We start from the raw sequence: 20,040 nt of genomic DNA on the forward strand, positions 1-20,040 counted from the left end.
GGGGGGGGGTGTGATTTAAAAATCGGAGCGGTGGCATGACCCTGATCTGCACACTTTCATGTCAGTGAAACTGCCAGCTAACTAGCATTTTCAAAAAGGGTATCAGTGGCAGCTTCCATGCTTTCTTTCAGGGAAAGTTTACTTTATCATTAACCTTAAAAAAAAAAAAAATGTATTGGAATGGCGTACAATCCTTTGACAACTAACCACAGTTTCCTAGAGCATTTGTGAAGAGTACACAATTTCCAGCATGTTCCAATGGTTTCCTTGCTGGCAGACTACATGTACCCCCTCCCTCAAAGTGACCGATTGTGGGTCCCTGTGCCCAGTCTACCAATTTGCAGCCACACCAGCACCTCTGTAACATGAATATCTCATTCACCACATTACCATAACATTCCAAATGTTACTAGAACAATCAGGCAAAGGAAACAATGTAAAGAATTGTTTCTCTTTTAATTAGGAAACAAAAATAAGACACAAAAGCATTAATCTAACAGGAAAGAAAAAACAACAAAAAGGACAAATACTCTGCTTTTAAGTGGACATACATAATGAAACTTGAACATCCCTGTTGGGGTTTTGGCTGGTGGTAAAACAGACACCAGTTCTCTGACAGAGTATGGAATAAGCCCCCCGTAGAAATGCTCTGAGAATATTGGCTAGGAGAAAGGGAAATAACCCCTTTTCTGTATATCTGTAAAGGAATCAAAACTGTACTATGGGCCCAATGCCAGAGCAAGTGCCAAACACCAAAAAAAACACAACAAAATAAATATTTTTTTCAAAGATGGGACTAGACAAACATGCACCCCACGGCAAATGAACCCTAAGTAACTGAACAAAGACCCAGCCAATATCACCAAAGCCAACATAGGAAGTGAGGCATATACGTCAACAAGTGTTCTGTAATATAAGGAATGACACAGTAAACCTGTGATTGTATTAACTAAAATAAAAATTATATTTATATATATTTATATAATTAAAAAAAAAATCCAACCTTGTACAAAGAGTTCATAGAGCTGCAACCCTATCAGTTTCTCGCTGTACGAAAAGCCAGGAGCTGGCTCTTATGTCCTGCTGGCGCTAAATAACCATCAATGAAATCTCAATGCTTGACCAATACAGTGCTACAGTCCTTGATGTGGAAGCTGTTAATTTGCTACTTGCTTTGACCACAATAATTCTGACCGCTGTTTCTGCACATTGCTGGTGGGGTCAAGGTGAGTAGGTAGCCATTTCCAGCGATACCCTTTGCCACAACTCCTTGGTCTGTTTGCCCCTCTTCAGATTCTGTAGAATGTCATTGAACTGCATGGCTCCCAAAGGGGTGAGACAGAATGCACTCCTTGCACTGCGAATGGCATTTACAAAGTCGTCATAGTCCGCTGGGGTAAGGTGTATTAAACGATGGTGGATGTACTGAAAGAAAACAGATTTATTACTTTGGTCTTACACATACAGATCAGATTTCTTTTCAATAGACAAAATGTTGCTCATTCCTATCCCTTAGTGCACCAGGTAAGTTCATTGTCTGATGCTTGACCCGGGAAACTGCATGCATAACCTCATCTGAAAATTACTTGGTATTAAAGATATATATTTTGTAAGATTAATCTCCTGGCCCCATCTTTTATACTTGTGTGATGTATGCCATGAACACATAAAAAGGCCCAGTTTATTTTATACGGACAAACATATGTTTCTCTCTCTTCCCCCCCATCAGGGTGGCCTTACCTAATGTTCTTCACCAACTTCTTGCTGTTTATTTGGCTGCTGGGAGGAATATTTTATTTATTTTTTGCATTGTGTAGTAACGATGTATTTCAGAATAGTGGCTGTGATCTACACATTTTGGTGGTTATAAATTTGCCATAGTCTTTCTGGCAATATGATTGATCCCTGTAAGTGGAGCTATGAGACTGATCACCACATGCATGCAAACCCTGTTAAGTCCATGGCAGTGGCTAGGAGTCTGTAAATTCATTTATTTTGGTTTTCACTTTCAAAAAATAACCCACATTGGTGTGTATTATTTAGTCTACAAACTAAGGTATAAACTATTTGAAAATTGATCAATGCCGATTAGCCTATCATTTGAGGCCCTGAAATGCCAGGACATTACAAATACTACCTTTTTAGAAATGAGCTAGTCCATGGTATTTAGTAAGAGGCATGGTGAGTTTTTATTTTTCATACAGTGACCAGAGCCGTACATATTGCACTGGGGGGTCTGCCACTGTGTCTGGTGGACAAAGCACATCTCAGATAATGTGGGAGGAGGACCTCCTCCTGAGATAATAGTACACCCAGCCACATTATTATAATAGGTCAGGCAGGAGGTGGTTAAAGAAACCTCACACATTCATAAATAAAATATTTCTATCTCCTTTAACCTTAATCAGCCATAACCGACTCTTCTTTGCTATACTTGTTACCATTATTTTATTTCTTATGTTTTGGTTTTTTATTGTGTTGTATTAGAAATGTACAAACTTAAAAAAAAAAAAAAAAGTTTGTCCCTAAAATCAGTATATGTTATAGATGAATAAGCCCATAGTGGAAACTTCAATTGCTGTGGTCCGTGATCTACCTCTTCCATGTGAATAGGAATGTATAACTTCAACTCATGAGAGATACAGTTAAATGAAATCTATTTAACAAACAAACAGCAAAGGTCACCATTGTTGTTTCTGGCAATAAACAGCATACAAATGTATCGGGATACTTTCCCATGAAATGAACATAGACATGCTGTGAAGGGAAAAATAGACCATTAAAATATTTGTTGCTTAGTCATCTTCTGGACATCTGTATAGATGCTGCAGCTTGGGGACTAAATGGAAATGGCAGCACAGGGTTTGTGGAACATTGCGTGCTCCATAGACGGAATGAGTTTAATACAATGTGTATTGCGACATCAGAATGGAGAGCGCTCACTGGGCATTACTGCCAACACCAAACAATGGCTCTATACCCACAGCACTTGGCATGGTAATCCATTTTTTTTTTTATTAGGAACCATGTTCTTGGCTGGTTGAAAAATTACATGGAGCCGTCTACCTCCAGCTTCTTTAGGAAGACATCTAAAAGTGTTTAAAAACACGCTCAGCTGGTACCACTTCCTGACCGGGGGGAGGAAACAACACATTTTTTACTGCTTTGAAGGAAAAGAACTCTTTCTGCAAGCTAAGATTATGGTCTGACTGCTTTGTCTCCCAGGATGTGTACAAGACAACAGCGCTATAGAGAGGATCTTGTATGACGTCACCAGAAAACTGAATTCGGTCTACTACAGCATCTTGGATAAACAAGCTTACCAATACCAAACAAATCCAAGTATAAAGCTATATAACATATTAACACGAGAGACAGCTATAATGAAAATCTCTCTTCCATAGTACATGGCTGGCTGAAAGCAAAAAAAATAAAATCAGACTAGACCCAGACTGGCTTTTACTTGCATGTATAAAAGTGACCTAGACCAATGCTCCGCAGAATGCTATTCAACCTTTTCTATACAGGTTGATAAGTGCGTAGGGCACGGTCACAAGGCATTATAAAGCACACTGAAACATTTGTCACCACTCAAGGCAGAAATTCTGTCACTGTTTACACAGTTCAAACATAAACCATGCAGTTATTCAGGAGACAACAGCAATGTAGAATAAATCATATCTAAACTCCAAAAACAAGTAATCTTTATCTTGCAGCTTACCATTCCTTACATGGCTGCATTTGTTTTTCTGGCTCTTTTCTCCAACTATTGATTCTGCCAGCAACAGACTTCCAGGCCTAAGAGGAATAGCAGTCCCTAAACTGTATCCAAGGACTTTTAATGGGCTGCCCTACAAGCAGCAAACATGGCACAGTAGCCATCAAAACGATATAATAGGAGGACACAGCTATCTATCCAATCACTCTGTAACCAATCAGGCAGGCTCTCTAGCACTACATAGTTGATAGCCAAGCTAAAGCAATTTGTACAGTGTAAGGTGCGCTTTACAGACTTTCAGGCATACACTTTCCTGTTTTCAATACTACAGCTCTGCTCCATCTAGGCTGCTGATTGCTCAGCTCCTGTATATTCTGCCAAATGAAGGATCTATGCACAAAAAAGGCAAGGTAGAAAGAGATCAATCAACAGAGGAGGACATTGGGGTTTATTTACTAAAACTGGAGAGTGCAAAATCGGCTACAGCTCATGGTGGCCAATCAGCTTCTAACTTCAACTTTTTTAATTAAGCTTTCACTAGAAGAAAAAAAAAAAAAAATCCTGGAAGCCGATTGGATTACTGTGCAGAGGTGCACCAGATTTTGCACCCACCAGTTTTAGTAAATCAACCTCACTGGCTATGTATTTCGGGAGAACTGTGCTCACTGATGTGGCCTGCATTGAAGCAGCATGATACTACAGAGGTGGCTGGGAGCAATCACCTGGGGGGGGGGGGGGGGGTAGGTTGTGTTTATATAAGGTCAGTTGCTGAACTACTTCCTCACATTAAACAGTTTTATAGTCCTATAGGGACACTAGGAACTCACAAAGGAGTTTCATATAGAGAAAAAAAAGCAGCGGTAAAGCCCCCGTAGAATTTTTTTTTTCCCCTGCAACAGATGTACAATAATGGTATATTGTTATATAGGGAAGCTAGAGTTTGGGGGGAGACAGAGGAGAGAGTAACTTAGCCGTAGTTTTGGCAAATAATATAACAAAAAAAAAACACCAGGGATGGTATTTACAATAAATGACATGTGTCCCATGTACTGGTAGATGCACCAACAGTTTACACAGCACTTTACAATATAAAAGGGAGACAATACAGTTATAATACAAGAGAATTAAGATGGCCCTGCTCAGAAGAGCTTACAATCTAATAGGGTGGGGCAGGTGGGACAAAAGGTTGTAACTGTGGGGAATGAGCTGATGGTGGTAAGAGATTAGTTGGAGACACAATCGGCTTTCCTGAAGAGATGAGTTTTCAGGGATCGCCTGGAGGTAGCAAGAGTAGGGGATATCATTAGCTCAGATTTAGTTTAAGCAAGTGGTGTGAGATCCATGCTGATATGTCAGTTAGTAAGCAATGCGAGAGGAGACGAAGGCTGCATTCACACCTAGGCGTAGGCAATAGCGTCGTTTTCCGGCGTTTTTTTTAGGCGTTTTTTTCGCGCGTATTCATGCTAATATGCGCGTTTGCATACAGCGTTGTCCGACGTTTTTGTACTTAGTTTTTCCTATTGGCTAAAAAAAAAACGTCTATCATCTTTTCATCACTTGTTGCTATGTTGGTAGATTTTTTTAATCTTCTGCATGGGCGACAAGTTCTATTGACAAAACGCCCGTAGCAAACGCTTGTTGTCGCGCAATACGCGCGTATCTGGCGTTTTACATTGATTTCAATGGAAAACCAAATACGCGCGTATCGCGCGACAAAAAAGGGTCCGGAACTTCTTTTGACTACAGGCGATGCGCGTCAGGCGCATCAGCGTGCAGATGTGAACCATCCCCATTGACTTTCATTGCTTTTCGTCCCTCTGGCGTTTGTTCGCGTCGCGCTACATGCGACAAAACGCGAAGGTGTGAATGGGGTCTAAAGGAGTCAGGTAAGGACAGATCAGCGTATAAGCGGTATTGGAAGCCGTGGGTGGTTATCAAGTGACCAGGGACGGAGGTGTGGATAGAGAAGGGGTCCAAGAACAGAGCCTTGGGGGACCCCCACAGAAAGTGGCAATGTAAATGAGGAGAAAGTATTGTAGGTAACACTGAAGGGAGTGCTGTGATAGATAGGCAGAGAACCAGGATAGAGCAGAATCTTGGAGGCCAAGGGAATGGAGTTTATGGAGAAGGAGTGGGTGGTCAACAGTATCAAAGGCCGCAGAGAGGGCAAGTAGTAGGAGCATGGGCTGTTGGCTTTAGCAATTAATAAATCATTAGTGAGTTTTAGTAAGGCAGTTTCTGTGGAGTGCTGCGAGCGAAAACCAGACTGTAAGGGGTCAGAAAGGTTATTTTCACTGAGGTAGGAGCTAAGACGTTCTACAAGTTTAGAGGTGAATGGGAGCAATGAGATGGGTCTTAAGTTGTTCGGTTGGCGGGGTCCAGTGAGGGCATTTTAAGTATTGGAGTGATCTGTGCATGTTTTAGAGGGAAGGGGAAGGTGCCACTAGAAAGGGAGAGATTGAAGATGTGAGTGAGGGCGCATAGGATAGAAGAAGAGGGTGACCGTAGTAGTTGTGAAGGGACAATTGGTTAGGTGGGCATCTGAGAAGCGTTTTGTAACCTCTTCAGTAGTAGCCAATTCAAAAAGAGGAGAGTGTTGAATGTGCTGTTCGGTGGGGAAGATGTACGCACAGTGGAGGTCAGGGTTGCCAACTTTCAGTAAATTTACAAACAGTTTGTAAAAATCCATAATTGTTGCATCTGTCCATGAATGTCAGTTACATACATGCAGCCTACATGTCCGTAATTGACATTCAAGGACAGATGCAAAAGGTACAGATTTTACAAACGGTTCGTAAATTTACTTATTATTCATATGAAAAGAAGGAATGGAGTTGCGCTTCCTTCTTTTCATAGCATTTTTTGTTTGTATAAACATTTTGAGTTTGCAGCTGTTTTTTATTGCTATAGATAAGCGCACCTTTTTTTCATTTTTTGCACTTATTATTCATAGAGTGCTTTTTTGGACACAGCTTCTATGAATGGGGTGGGAGGGAAGATGTGGAAAGGGGCTGCCGGGCAGTCCGCACACTTTTATTCATTGTAAATACTGGTAACGTCCCCCCCCCCCCCCCCTTTAAATCCCTAAACATCAGCTTTAACTATTTATTTATGTGTAAAATAGCAATTGTCTGCCTGTGATATCACTGCTGTTAATTGAAAGTTTTCACCAAAAAATAAGATGTAGAAGCAATGCACTCAACTTTTACAGCTTAGTGAATTAATGCAAATAGAAGTTTCAATGGATAGAAAAAAAAAAAATTGTCTTTTTGGCATAAATTTGTGACAAATCGATATGTGGGGGACTATTCCGGTTGCATATAGTATTTCTTACCTGCATGTAGGACTGCTGACAACGTTGAACCAGCTGATGGAAAGCAGGGGTGCGCAGGTGGTTATGGATGTGGGCGGGGTTAAGACGCTGAAGAGCCTCCATAATGATTTCCTGTAGGACAAATGGACTGAGCACGCCTTTTGCTGCCCCGACACAGAACTGATGCACATAATTAACTCCTAGGAAAAACAACAAAATGGGTTAGAAAATATAAGAGTGTTTATACTTTAACAGTTGACTATGTATCAAGAACTGCATGACAGTCTGTGATGCCTCAACTTATTATTTATGAAGCTGCACTGATGAATGACAGGGAGTGAACAAAAAGCATTCTTCCACAAACACTGAGAAATAGAGCCTGTCATCCTTCTTACGCTTTACCCTGAATCAATGTATTCAGAATGTAAAACAGCCTGAATTCGATGGACGCCTCAAACTCAGCAATCACGCAACTGTATACAACTACAGAATTGAAGGGACTAGGGGGTCACAAGCCTCAGGACTTTAGAGGTGTTATATGTAGGGATATAGAGTCACTAATACAACATATAAAATGTAGACATTTTTAGTACAAAAGATAAAAAACATGAGACAACTTTGTATTCTTATCACAAAATCAGTTGTTCCATTGAAACATACTGAATAGACTGCACCACTCTCTCAACATGTTTCGCTCAATAGAGTTTCCTCAGACACTTTGGTGTGGTGTCTCATTAAGAAACGTTCTTCTATCACTCGTAAGAGCAACTCTTTTGCACATATGCTCTCTCTGGCTGCGTTAAGATTTTTTGATTTGAACTCTGTTCCATATATTTTTATGACTCTTTGTATAGATAGATTTTTTAGGTCTTCGCCCTTCTTACTCTGCTTGTATACAACTACAATATAAGCAATGTCTAAAACACCCGCTGACATGTACATCCAACCTTAATTCCTCCACACACACCCCCAGGCCTCATTTTTATAAACGGTCCATATGCATAGAAGGTTTGTGCCAACATTTGCATGCGTACAACACAAAATAAATGGACTGCAGTTTCTGCTCGGAGCGGCCATGTAAATATGAACAATTGTGTAGGTAGCTGTGCCTTCGATTACACGCTGTTTACACCTCCACCTGTATAAGTCATTCGTATGACACAAGTCCGAGGTCAATTGGCGCTGCCTCCTACACAATGTTGATTTATGGGTCAGCCCCGAGCAGCAGTGGCCAATGGTGTCCATTCACACGGTACACATATAAACATTATCACTAAATGTTTACTTGCCTAAATCCAGTTCAAGGCAGGACTGCAAACACTGATTTTTCTTTTTTTGATTTACACGCTGATGGCCACAAAGGAGCGGTGGGCATCGGGCATAGCATGCTGCATTCACATAGGTATGAATTACGGATATGTTTGCAGCAAACTGTAGACCCATTAGTGCAGGAGCCTTAAAGTGAAACTGGGCGGACAGCTAAATATGTGGTTTGATACAAGACAAAGACTTGTAATTCTTGCCAGTGTTTATATCATGCACAGGCAGACAGGTGACACACAGAGGGTCACCTTCATTTAAAGCAGATATTCAATTTTTGGGTTGAAAGCAACTTTAAAGTAACATTTTAGGCAATACAGGGTTATAACCCATCAGACTCCCCCCCCCCCCCCCCATCATCATCATCATCATCTGTGTCCCATTGTGGAGATTTCCCTTCACTTCCTGTCCCATAGCCAAACAGGAAGTGAGAGGAAAGCCCTGCAAATTAAGGGAGTCTCTTGGGGCCCCCCCAGGTCACCAGAACTAGTGTGCCAATTGGAAGATTTATCTATTACTTTTTTGGGGAAAACCCAAAATTTGGGATTTACTTTCACTTTCAATGATAATGGTAAACGGGGCAAACAGAGGGTGAATCTCCCTAACGGGGGCACAGACACTGTCAAAGGGGGTCTAATCCATCTCCACTCAAAAAAAAAAAAAAAAAAAGTTTTACCTTTAGTTATACTTTATCGCTATATAAACAGGCACACAGTGAAAAGAAATGTTCCACCCACAGGGGTTTAAAGGCTCGAGAGTGGAAGTGGTTAATGCAGGTTGAAATATGAAATGTGACATTTGATTGGTTAGTACAACAGACCTCCACTTATAGAATAACACCCAAAGAGCCTGGGAATCATTGTTTGATTAACCCATTAATGAATAGAAGAGACACCCAACACGTACAATGTCATTTCAGTGTGACAAGCAGAACACTCCCCCATCCAGCACAAGCTTTCTCTGAAAAGGTCAGTTAACAGAGGATGCATAAACTTGGTCTCATTACAGCAAAGTGGCTGCTGCAATCGGAGAAGCTTGGCATTTACTGCATTCAACACAGGATTAAATATTTTAGCTGCAGAGAATAAGACGGCTTATCGTTCTGCAGGTCCAGCCCATGATACATCATTAGACCACCTTACCTAACTTGGCAGCTAAACTTAGCAGCCACTTCACATCTTCTGTGTATGGGGGGCTTCTGGAGAAGTTGTTGGGATGGTCATTGTGAGCTCTGCGTCCCAGCATCTCTAATGCCAGCATCCCTGAGGACACAACACATTTTATGTTAGTATGTAGTAAAAAAAATACAAGTCAGAGCATATTTTATAAAAGCATTACTTCCCTCCTACAAATATCAAATCCCCCTTCACTACAATTCTCTATTGAAGCAAATTCACATCCAAAACTTTTTTTTAGACCGGGTAGAATACATCTATATCCAAAACTTTTTAGGATAGAATAGAGAAGGATTTGGACATCTCATGTTTTTACTGTGGTCTGTGTCCCTGCTGATCACAATTATGCCCAAAACACAAAGCTGACGTCTTGACGAAACGCATAGGGGCATGGCCTTCACCATCATCATAAAGCATGGAGACATTTTAACTATGCAAGTACATTTTGTAGATATTAAAATATGTTTAAGTATTTCACACCAATTTTTTTTTTTTTTTTTAAAAGGAAATCTGCAATACTTACCGTACATGCATTGTGCGATTTTGTTTGCATGATTGCAGTGCGATTTGTCATGCAACACCAAAAAATGCGGTGTGATTTTGGCACGATTGCAATTGAGCAATAAAAACTGCACAATCACCCAAAAGAAGCACATCGTTTAGGGTGCCATTAATAAATGTTGGCATTGCCACGTTTTTCCGCGATTCTGGAATCAAGGGCAGAATTGCAGCGATTACGCTTGCGATTCAAACCGCCAATGTGTGAATGGAGTCTAAGGGGGTTGAGAGCATGGTCTTTTGTCATTTCATTAAATTCCTGTATTAGAGTGCCCCACTCTGGATGAAGGCCCACAGGAACACCTTTAGACAACAGCACTGTCAGTCTGGAGGGGGGGGGGGGGGGTGTTAGGTATAGTAGCAGATTTAAATGCACGAACAAATTGAAGCCAAACTCCAGCTCACACTGCAATCACACAAGCCATTGCAGCAACAGTTTTCTTTTGGGATAAAGGTTTTATATGAATAAATAAATACGGACCATTGTAAGCACCACTCAGTGGTAAATGCCACAGTCAGAGGACAGCTTGGTCTGCTGAAAAAAGCAACATACTTACTGGCTGAATTACTAGAAGAGAATAGCATAGAAAAGAAAACGAATGCAGCCATCACATCTAAGAATTGGTAAGCTGCAAATATAATAATGGTTTGCTTTTGGGTTTAATATCGCTTTAACCCCAATGATCACTGGGTGGGGGCAAGCTGGGCCAGTGGTTCAGAAAGGCTCAGTTTGCCATAGACAGGCTTTTCTGTCCAGCCCACCTCCTTTTTCCAAGAGAGCATTTGGTATGGTAGGTGGAACTATGACCCAAAAGCCACAAGACTCACCTGCAAGCATCAAGAGGCTTTATCAAAATTAACTAGGCCCCTTTAAAGTACAGTAAAACCTTAGTTTGAGAGTAACTTGGTGTGAGAGCAAGTAAACAATTTTAACCACTTAAAGTGATACTATAGGTTTGAGTATTATTTAAAAATAATAACAAGCGAATCATATCATCAAAAAAAACAAAAACAAAAAAAACAGTAAAGCTAGCCCAATTTTTTTGCATAATGTGAAAGATGAAGTTACACAGAGTAGATAGATACCTAACATGTCACGCTTCAAAATTGCACACACTTGTGGAATGGCACCAAACTTCGGTACTTAAAAATCCCCATAGGCGACGCTTTACATTTTTTTACTGGTTACATGTTTAGAATTACAGAGGAGGTCTAGGACTAGAATTATTGCTCTCGTTCGAACGTTCGCGGCGACACCTCACGTGTGGTTTGAACACCGTTTTCATATGTGGGCGGGACTTGCGTATGTGTTTGCTTCTGTGTGCGAGCACACGGGGACAGGGGCACTTAAAAAAATATATATTCTTATTGTTAATTTTACTTATATTTTTTTATTTTGACACTTTAAAAAAAAATAAAAATGTGATCACTTTTATTCCTATTACAAGGAATGTAAACATCCCTTGTAAAGCCCCTTTCACACGGACAGATAAAATGGGGCTTTTAGCTGCAGATTTTCTAGTTTTCTACCGCAGCTAAAAGCACACAATGCTTTCCTATGGCCCCATTCACACACAGCGTTTAGCTATGATTTTGTTACACGCGGTTTGTTGCGAATAGAAAAGATAGAATTGAATGCGTCCAGGAGCGATTTAGCGCAGCTCTATGCACATAACCGCAGGTAATCGCAGTCTTTTGTGTCAACTGCGGATAGCAGCGTAAGAAAAAAGAACAGGAAGCACATCATAATCAAAAAAATAAAAAGGGTTGCTATGGGAATGACTACCGCAGCTAAACGCGGCCGCAAGTAAACGTAGGTAATTTTAAAGAATTTCACAGAACATTTACATGCTTTTAACTGCGGCAAAACAGCCGTCCGTGTGAAAGGCGCCTAATAGGAATATGACATGACAGGACCTCTTTACAGTGAGACATGGGGTCAATAATCCCCCACATCTCACCTCTAGGCTGGGAAGCCTACAATAAAAAAAAAAAAAAAAAAAACGATCACTGCCTCCCAGCCAAAGCGGGCGCTGTTTTTTTTAATGCAGAGCCCGGGTGTGACGTCATAACATCGCACCCGGCCTCTGAACGATCATAGTCTCCGGCGACCATCTGGTCCACCAGAAATCTCTATGGTAGGAACATTTTTGTTTGTTTATATGCTTTGCCTTAAAAAAACTACACTGCCAGCTTTACATCTTATTCGGCGAGTTAACATGCAGGGCTTGTGTACGCCAAATATAATAACCTCTCAGGAAAGGAAAATTCCACTTTCATTAAAAATGATGCAATCTAAATGACTGCTGCACTCATTTTATTAAACAGTTACCTTTCAATCTGCAGCCATCTAATTTTCTAAATCTGCCATAAAATTCAGATGTTATTTCCTTGAAACCATGGCAATCAGGATAATATTGGGAGTGTTCTGTATGCAAGAGATATCCGTTTCTGCTCGTGTGATTGGCTCACAGTTTGATCAGAACAGCAATAAATAAAACTCTTAGTGATGTCCAATAAAATCACTGTAGTGTGTAACCTGGACCGTATTTTACAAGAGACACAAATTACAGCTACAGGACAATTTTAGCTGTCAGTCTTCAGGTGAACATTGTGTTATTGTCGCCGCCAGCTGTGAAAGATGGTGGATGTACACTGCTTTATATGTTACATAGGAGAGCGAGTCACATACAGAACAAACAGTTCTCGGATTGAATTGCTGAAAGATTCTTTGGGCCAGATTTAGGTACAATTGTGGCGGCGCAACATAACCCGTTTACGTTACACCGCCGCAAGTTTTCAGTGTTAGTGCCCGATCCACAAAGCACTTACCTGTAAACTTGCGGCGGTGTATCGTAAACACGTCCGGCGCAAGCCCGCCCAATTCAAATGGGGCGTGTACCATTTAAATTAGGCGCGCTCCCGTGCCGGACGTTCTGCGCATGCTCCGTTCGCAATTTTCCCGACGTGCTTTGCGCGAAATTACGGTGGCGCAACGGGTTTGTGTATCGCGACATGCGTAACGTACTTACGCCGGGGGAAAAAAATTCAAAAGCGACGCGGGAACGACAGGCATACTTTAACATGGTGGAGTAATTTTACACCATGTTAATAGCACCCCTAACTTTGCGACGGGAAACTAAGACTTGCGCCGACGTAACGACGGGAAAAACCTTTGTGGATCGCCGTAACTGCTAATTTGCATACCCGACGCAGGAATATGACGCGAACTCCACCCAGCGGCGGCCGAGGTATTGCATCCTAGGATCCGACGGTGTAAGACAATTACACCTGTCGGATCTTAGGGCTATCTATGCGTAACTGATTCTATGAATCAGTCGCATAGATACTCTGAGATACGACGGCGTTTCAGAGAAAAGGATTTTCTCGTTCCACTAGAGCTTCTATAGAAACCCTCTCATCCTGGTCATTTTCTTGCAAATGTAATCTTTCATGTTATTTTAAAGCTTGTATGTTATGTAAATAGCTATCAACTTTCGATTGTCATACAGCGATGTGATGGGAGTGGGGTCTACACAGTTCAGTTGGGTTTCACCCTTAGGACAATATTATATATATTCAAACATATATAAAATATAAAAATATTAAGGAAAAAAAAAAAAGTACAGGCTAAATCAACCTACATGTTATGGCCATTCCTCATACCATTTCGTAAAGCATGCTGTGCTTTCTGATAAAAAAAATCGCAGCACTAAAAGCACTCCTTTACACATAAGCCATAAGCTAAAGCGGAGCTCCACCCAAAGGGGAAGCTCCGCTTGTTTGCTTCCTTTCTAGGGGGCGGAGCTGGTATGTGTTTTGGACAGGTACTCATCCCCACTTCCGGGAGACCTGGCTGCAAGGTCTCCTTAAAGTTCGGCCCCACCCTTGCTATTGGGCCATTTAGAAAGTGCAGTAGGGAGACGGCTGTGAACCCGCAAGTCTTCACTGACAGTTTCCCTTACGAGGAATGGCAGCATCCGAGAGCCAATTGAAAAATCGGCTGGGGATGTCGACATCGCAGTATTCCTGGACAGGCAAGTGTCCTAATATTAAAGTCAGCAGCTAGCAGTTATCTGAGCCTCAGTTTGTTGCTCGATGCCTGCAAGTAAAAAATAAGGCTTCTTTAAAATTTAGCAGTACTGCTTACCTCCCTCAGAAAAGCTAACCATGGTGGATAGCTCTTCAGAGGGCAGAATAGCAGTGGATTTTATTTCTAAATTGCCATATGGCAATTTTGCTTTGCATTTGGCTCGCACTTGCTGTGCGGCCCCATTGAACGGAATGGGCGAGTTTGACATGTGGTGCTGCCTGTCAAACTCTGCAGCCTGAGTTCAAGGCTAATTTCACCTTTCATAACATCCCATACTCGGGGTGTACCATGTTATGAAAGGACCTACCCCCGCTAGCTGTCGCAATTTAAAAAAAAGAATTGTTCTGTGAATGGAAAACTACAAGTCCCAACACCCATAGCAGCTGTCGACTTGTAGTTCTCAATGAACCACCACTGTGCTGTGAGTATTGCAGTAGTTCATTGAGTCCTCCTGGCAGCATGTATCGTCTTCATCGTACAAGCAAACAGATACACTGATAAGTCCGCAGTAGGTAAGTAGGTAAGGAGAATATCTCCTAAACCTCCACGGTTTAGGAGATATTCCCCTCGCAATTCGCCGCGGCGCAGGGGGGATCTACGGCGAAAGTACCGGCAGCCGCCTGACCCTGCCGAGTTTTAAATCTCCCGCGCACGCGCGGGAGTGACGTCATCGCCGCTCCAGCCAATCACAGCGCTGGAGCGGCGATACCCGGAAGACACGCCGAGGCAAGATGAAATCTCGCTCGGCGTGGACCAGGTAAGTGCTATACACCTCGTTCCGAGGTAAGTATTTCATAATGAGCTAATATGCGGTGCGGTGGAGAATAGAAAGGGGGTGGGGTGGGACTGCAGCTCTGTGTCGCCAAACAGGATCGAGGGGGCCAGGAGAGTCGAATAGGGACCCAAGAAGAGGATCTGGGCTGCAGTGTGAAAATAATCTATTACACAGCGCAGGTAAATATAATACGTTTGTTATTTTTTTTTTTTAAAACAAGACTTTACAATCGCTTTAATAACAATTATTTTAACCATACCTATATTTCAAGATGACATGGTTTTACAATCAAGCAACAAATATATTATTGCACAGAAAGGCATTACACTTTAATAGAGACCAAATATGATATAAATGAGATGCATATATTGCTTTAATGTGTTTCATTACCCTGCTGGACCTGGTAATATAGGTGTGTTTGGTGTATGATGATCTTTAAAAAAAAAGTATTCATACCCCTTGAATTTATCCACATTTTGTCATGTTACAACCAAAAATGTAAATGTATTTTATTGGGATTTTATGTGATAGACCAACACAAAATGGCACTTAGTTGTGAAGTGGAAGTAAAATTATATTTTTTTTACAAATATCTGAAATGTGTGGCGTGCATTTGTATTCAGCCCCTTTTACTCCGATAACCCCAACTAAAATCTAGTGGAATCAATTGCCTTCAGAAGTCACCCAATTAGTGAATACAGTCGAACTGTGTGTAATCTGATCTCAGTATAAATACAGCTGTTCTGTGAAGCCCTCAGAGGTTTGTTTGAGAACCTTAGTGAACAAAAACCATCATAAAGGCCAAGGAACACACCAGACAGATCAGGAATAAAAGTTGGAGTGTTTAACCACTTAACCCCCGGATCATATTGCTGGTCAAAGACCAGAGCACTTTTTGCGATTCAGCACTGCGTCGCTTTAACTGACAATTGCGCGGTCGTGCGACGTGGCTCCCAAACAAAATTGGCGTCCTTTTTTTCCCCACAAATAGAGCTTTCTTTTAGTGGTATTTGATCACCTCTGCGGTTTTTAGTTTTTGCACTCTAAACAAAAATAGAGCGACAATTTTGAAAAAAAATAATATGTTTTACTTTTTGCTTTTTGCTATAATAAATATCCCCCAAAAATATATAAAAAAAAATAATTTTGTTTTCCTCAGTTTAGGCCGATACATATTCGTCTACATATTTTTCATTAAAAAAAATCGCAATAAGCGTTTATTGATTGGTTTGCGCAAAACTTATAGCATTTACAAAATAGGGGGTATTTTTATGGCATTTTTATTAATATTTTTTTTTACTAGTAATGGCGGCGATCGATTTTTTTTCGGTACTGCGACATTATGGCGGACACATCGGACACTTTTGACACATTTTTGGGACCATTGGCATTTTTATAGCGATCAGTGCTATAAAAATGCATTGGACTACTATAAAAAATGCCACTGGCAGTGAAGGGGTTAACACTATGGGGCGGGGAAGGGGTTAAGTATGTCCCTGGGTGTGTTCTAACTGTAGGGGGGGTGGCCTCACTAGGGGAAATGACCGACCTTCTGATCATACATTTTATGAACAGAAAATCAGCATTTCCCTCCCTGACCGGACCGGGAGCTGTGTGTTTACACACACAGCTCCCGGTCCCCGCTCTGTAACGAGCGATCGCGTGTGCCCGGCGGCAATCGTGCCCGCCGGGCACACACACGGGAGTCGGGCCGAGCGGGGGGCGCGCACGCTCCCCCAGTGGCCAGCGCCAGAGCCAGAGCCAGAGCCAGAGCCGATGTAGAGCTACAGGCTCTCGCGCAGGGGAGCCAACCTAGTAGTTAAAGCAGGGTTAGGTTATAAAAAAAAAAATTATCCCAAGCTTTGAACATCTCATGGAGCACTGTTCAATCCCTCATCTGAAAATAGAAAAAAAGTATGGCACAACTGCAAACCTACCAAGACATGGCCGTCCACCTAAAAACTGACAGACCAGGAAAGGAGAGCATTAAATCAGAGAAGCAGACAAGAGGCCCATGGTAACTATGGAGGAGCTGCAGAGATCCACAGGTGGGAGAATCTGTCTACAGGACAACTATTGGCACTGCACTCTACAAATCTGGCCTTTATGGAAGAGTGGCAAGAAGAAAGCCACTGTTGAAAGAAAACCATAAAAATTCCCATTTGCAGTTTGTGAGAAGCCATGTGGGGGACACAGCAAACATGTGGAAGAAGGTGCTCTGGTCAGATGAGACCAAAATTGAACTCTGTGGCCTAAAAGCAAAATGTTATGTGGCGGAAAATTAACACTGCACATCACCCTGAACACACCATCCCAACTGTGAAACATGGTGGTGACAGCATCACGTTGTGGGGATGCTTTTCTTCAGCAGGGACAGGGAAGCTGGTCAGAGTTAATGGGAAGATGGATGGAGCCAAATACAGGGCAATCTTAGAAGAAAACCTGTTAAAGTCTGCAAAAGACATGAGACTGGGACGGAGATTAACCTTACAGCAGGACAACAACCCTAAACATACAGCCAGAGCTACAATGGAATGGTTTAGATCAAATAATATTTATGCAATAGAATGGCCCAGTCAAAGTCCAGACCTAAATCCAATTTAGAATCTGTGGCAAGACTTGAAAATTGCTGTTCAGAGACGCTCTCCATCCAATCTGACAGAGCTTGAGCTATTTTGCAGAAAAAAATGGGCAAAAATGTCACTAGATGTGCAAAGCTGGTAGAGACATCCCCAAAAATACTTGCAGTGAAAGGTGGTTCTACAAAGTATTGACTCGGGGGGGGCTGAATACAAATGTATAATTTTCCTTCTTCACAATTATGTGCCACTTTGCGTTGGTCTAGCACATAAAATCCCAATAAAATACATTTACGTTTTTGGTTGCAATATGACAAAGTGTGGCAAAATATGACAAAATATGAATACTTTAAGGCACTGTAACTCCATCACAGCAGGAATTACCAGACTCTGAATATGTATTATTTTAAACTGCTCTGCCAGACTACTTAACCACTTAACGACCGCCGCATGACGATATATGTCGGCAGAATGGCACGGCTGGGCAGATCGACGTACCGGTACATTCTTTACATCTACCCAGCCGTGGATCGCGGGCGCGCACCCGCGACCCGGTCCGAAGCTTCAGGACCGCGAGACCCGATCGCCGCTGGGGTCCCGCGATCGGCCCCTGGAACTGAACAACGGGGAGAGCCGTGTGTAAACACGGCTTCCCCGTGCTTCACTGTGGCGGCTGCATCGATCGTGTCAACCCCTTTATAGGGGGACACAATCGATGACGTCACTCCTACAGCCACACCCCCCTACAGTTGTAAACACACACTAGGTGAAACATAACCCCTGTGGTTAACTCCCAAACTGCAACTGTCATTTTCACAATAAAGAATGCATTTTAAATGCATTTTTTGCTGTGAAAATGACAATGGTCCCAAAAATGTGTCAAAATTGTGCCAAAATCGCTGATCGCCGCCATTAGTAGTAAAACATTTTTTTTTATAAAAATGCAATAGAACTATCCCCTATTTTGTAAACGCTATAAATTTTGCACAAACCAACAGATAAACGCTTATTGTGATTTTTTTTACCAAAAATATGTAGAAGAATACGTATCGGCCTAAACTGAGGAAAAAAAATGTTTTTTTTTATATATTTTTGGGGGATATTTATTATAGCAAAAAGTAAAAAATATTGCATTTTATAGCACAAAAAATAAAAACCACAGAGGTGATGAAATACCACCAAAAGAAAGCTCTATTTGTGGGAAGAAAAGGACGCAAATTTCGTTTCGGTACAATATTGCATGATCGCACAATTACCAGTTAAAGCAGCGCAGTGCCAAATTGTAAAAACACCTCTGGGCATTTAGCTGCATATTGGCCCGGGGCTTAAGTGGTTAACACAACAATTTTACAACAGGGCTCATTAAGCCTTTTAGGACGAGTGTACGCACATACGTGGCCTCACTAAAGTGCGTCTTATTCTCTGGGGCCACAAACCCCTGTGCTGCTCTGAGCCTCACACTAATGATCAATAGCTGGGAGGACCCGCTCTTGATCACACGATCGCTGTCATAGCCTGGCTCTCACAGTGATCAGTAGCTGTACAACCCGCACGTGTACTCTTTCTTCTCTTAAATGGAGAAGAGGATACAACCTTTTCTCTTTGCTACAGAAGATGTAAAAAAAAAAAAAAAAAGTTGTGTAAGCCCATACACCAGGGGTCAACAATATATGGCCCACGCTGCTAAATGTCCAGCTCGCTAGTGAATCCGGCCCTTAAGTGGAAAACTTTGCTGACCCCTGCCATACACTGTACATAAATGTAGACCATATCAACTTTTCTGGTAAAACATGCAGTAGATAAAAGAACTCTCCACAGTAAATGAAATTTTACTTACCAACACGATAAGCTGAGTGGAGATAGTGTAATCCTTGTGGACTGACTGGCTGACTGTGCTGTTCATCCTCAGCAGGGAAGCCTCCAGTAACTATTTGGGCAGGCTGGGTGCTAATTGTAGTTATGGTGGACCCAGGGATTGTGGGAAAGGTGGCTCCTGTATGAACGCTTCCTACTGAAATCAGAAATAGTAGGACATTAAAAGATGTTAGTAGAACATTAAAAGACGTTAGTAGCAGAAGAGGTTTCTTCATATACAGACAGGTGGTCCCAACTTCACATCACCTTTTGGCATTTTCCACATTCTTCCATTAAAAGGAGAAGTTTGGGGTGCAACAACAAAAAATATACATACTCGCATCCATGTTGCAGCAAATCAGTCAAATGCTGAAGTTGTCCTCCACCTGGTCTAAACCCAAGAACTAAGCATTGACAGGATCGTTTTGTTCTCATTCAGCCCTGAGCAGAAAGCAGTGACCATCAGTAACCACTCTCTGCTCTGCCCCTCCAGTACTCACTGGGGTGCTGGGCTGGGGAGGGGCAGGCTCAGCTGGCCTTGGCTCTCAGCAGTGCTAAGTGCTACAGCCAGCTGTCAATCAGGGCTCTGGATGGATCCCGACAATATGGTTGGGATCCTTCCAGACCCTGGAGCAGCTCTGTGACGCCCACTATC

At 42.0% G+C, this 20,040-nt stretch overlaps 1 protein-coding gene across 6 annotated transcripts in view; it reads right to left on the reverse strand.

Annotated features, from left to right (window-relative positions):
- Positions 1-435: 435 nt before the first annotated feature.
- The window catches only part of ZSWIM8 (zinc finger SWIM-type containing 8), a 137,059-nt gene continuing 117,454 nt past the window's right edge, over positions 436-20,040 (reverse strand). For 5 of the 6 annotated variants that reach the window (XM_040320440.1, XM_040320444.1, XM_040320442.1 and 2 more), the window contains 4 exons: positions 19,369-19,542; positions 9,494-9,613; positions 7,053-7,231; positions 436-1,425 (listed from right to left, as the gene is read on the reverse strand). In XM_040320440.1, the coding sequence (XP_040176374.1) occupies positions 1,222-1,425; positions 7,053-7,231; positions 9,494-9,613; positions 19,369-19,542 (677 nt within the window). In that variant the 3' untranslated portion in view covers positions 436-1,221. The remainder of the gene's footprint in view (positions 1,426-7,052; positions 7,232-9,493; positions 9,614-19,368; positions 19,543-20,040) is intronic. The other variant, XM_040320441.1, reaches the window with a different exon arrangement.

This window comes from Rana temporaria, chromosome 8, assembly GCF_905171775.1.
Source record: "Rana temporaria chromosome 8, aRanTem1.1, whole genome shotgun sequence".
Taxonomy (NCBI): domain Eukaryota; kingdom Metazoa; phylum Chordata; class Amphibia; order Anura; family Ranidae; genus Rana; species Rana temporaria.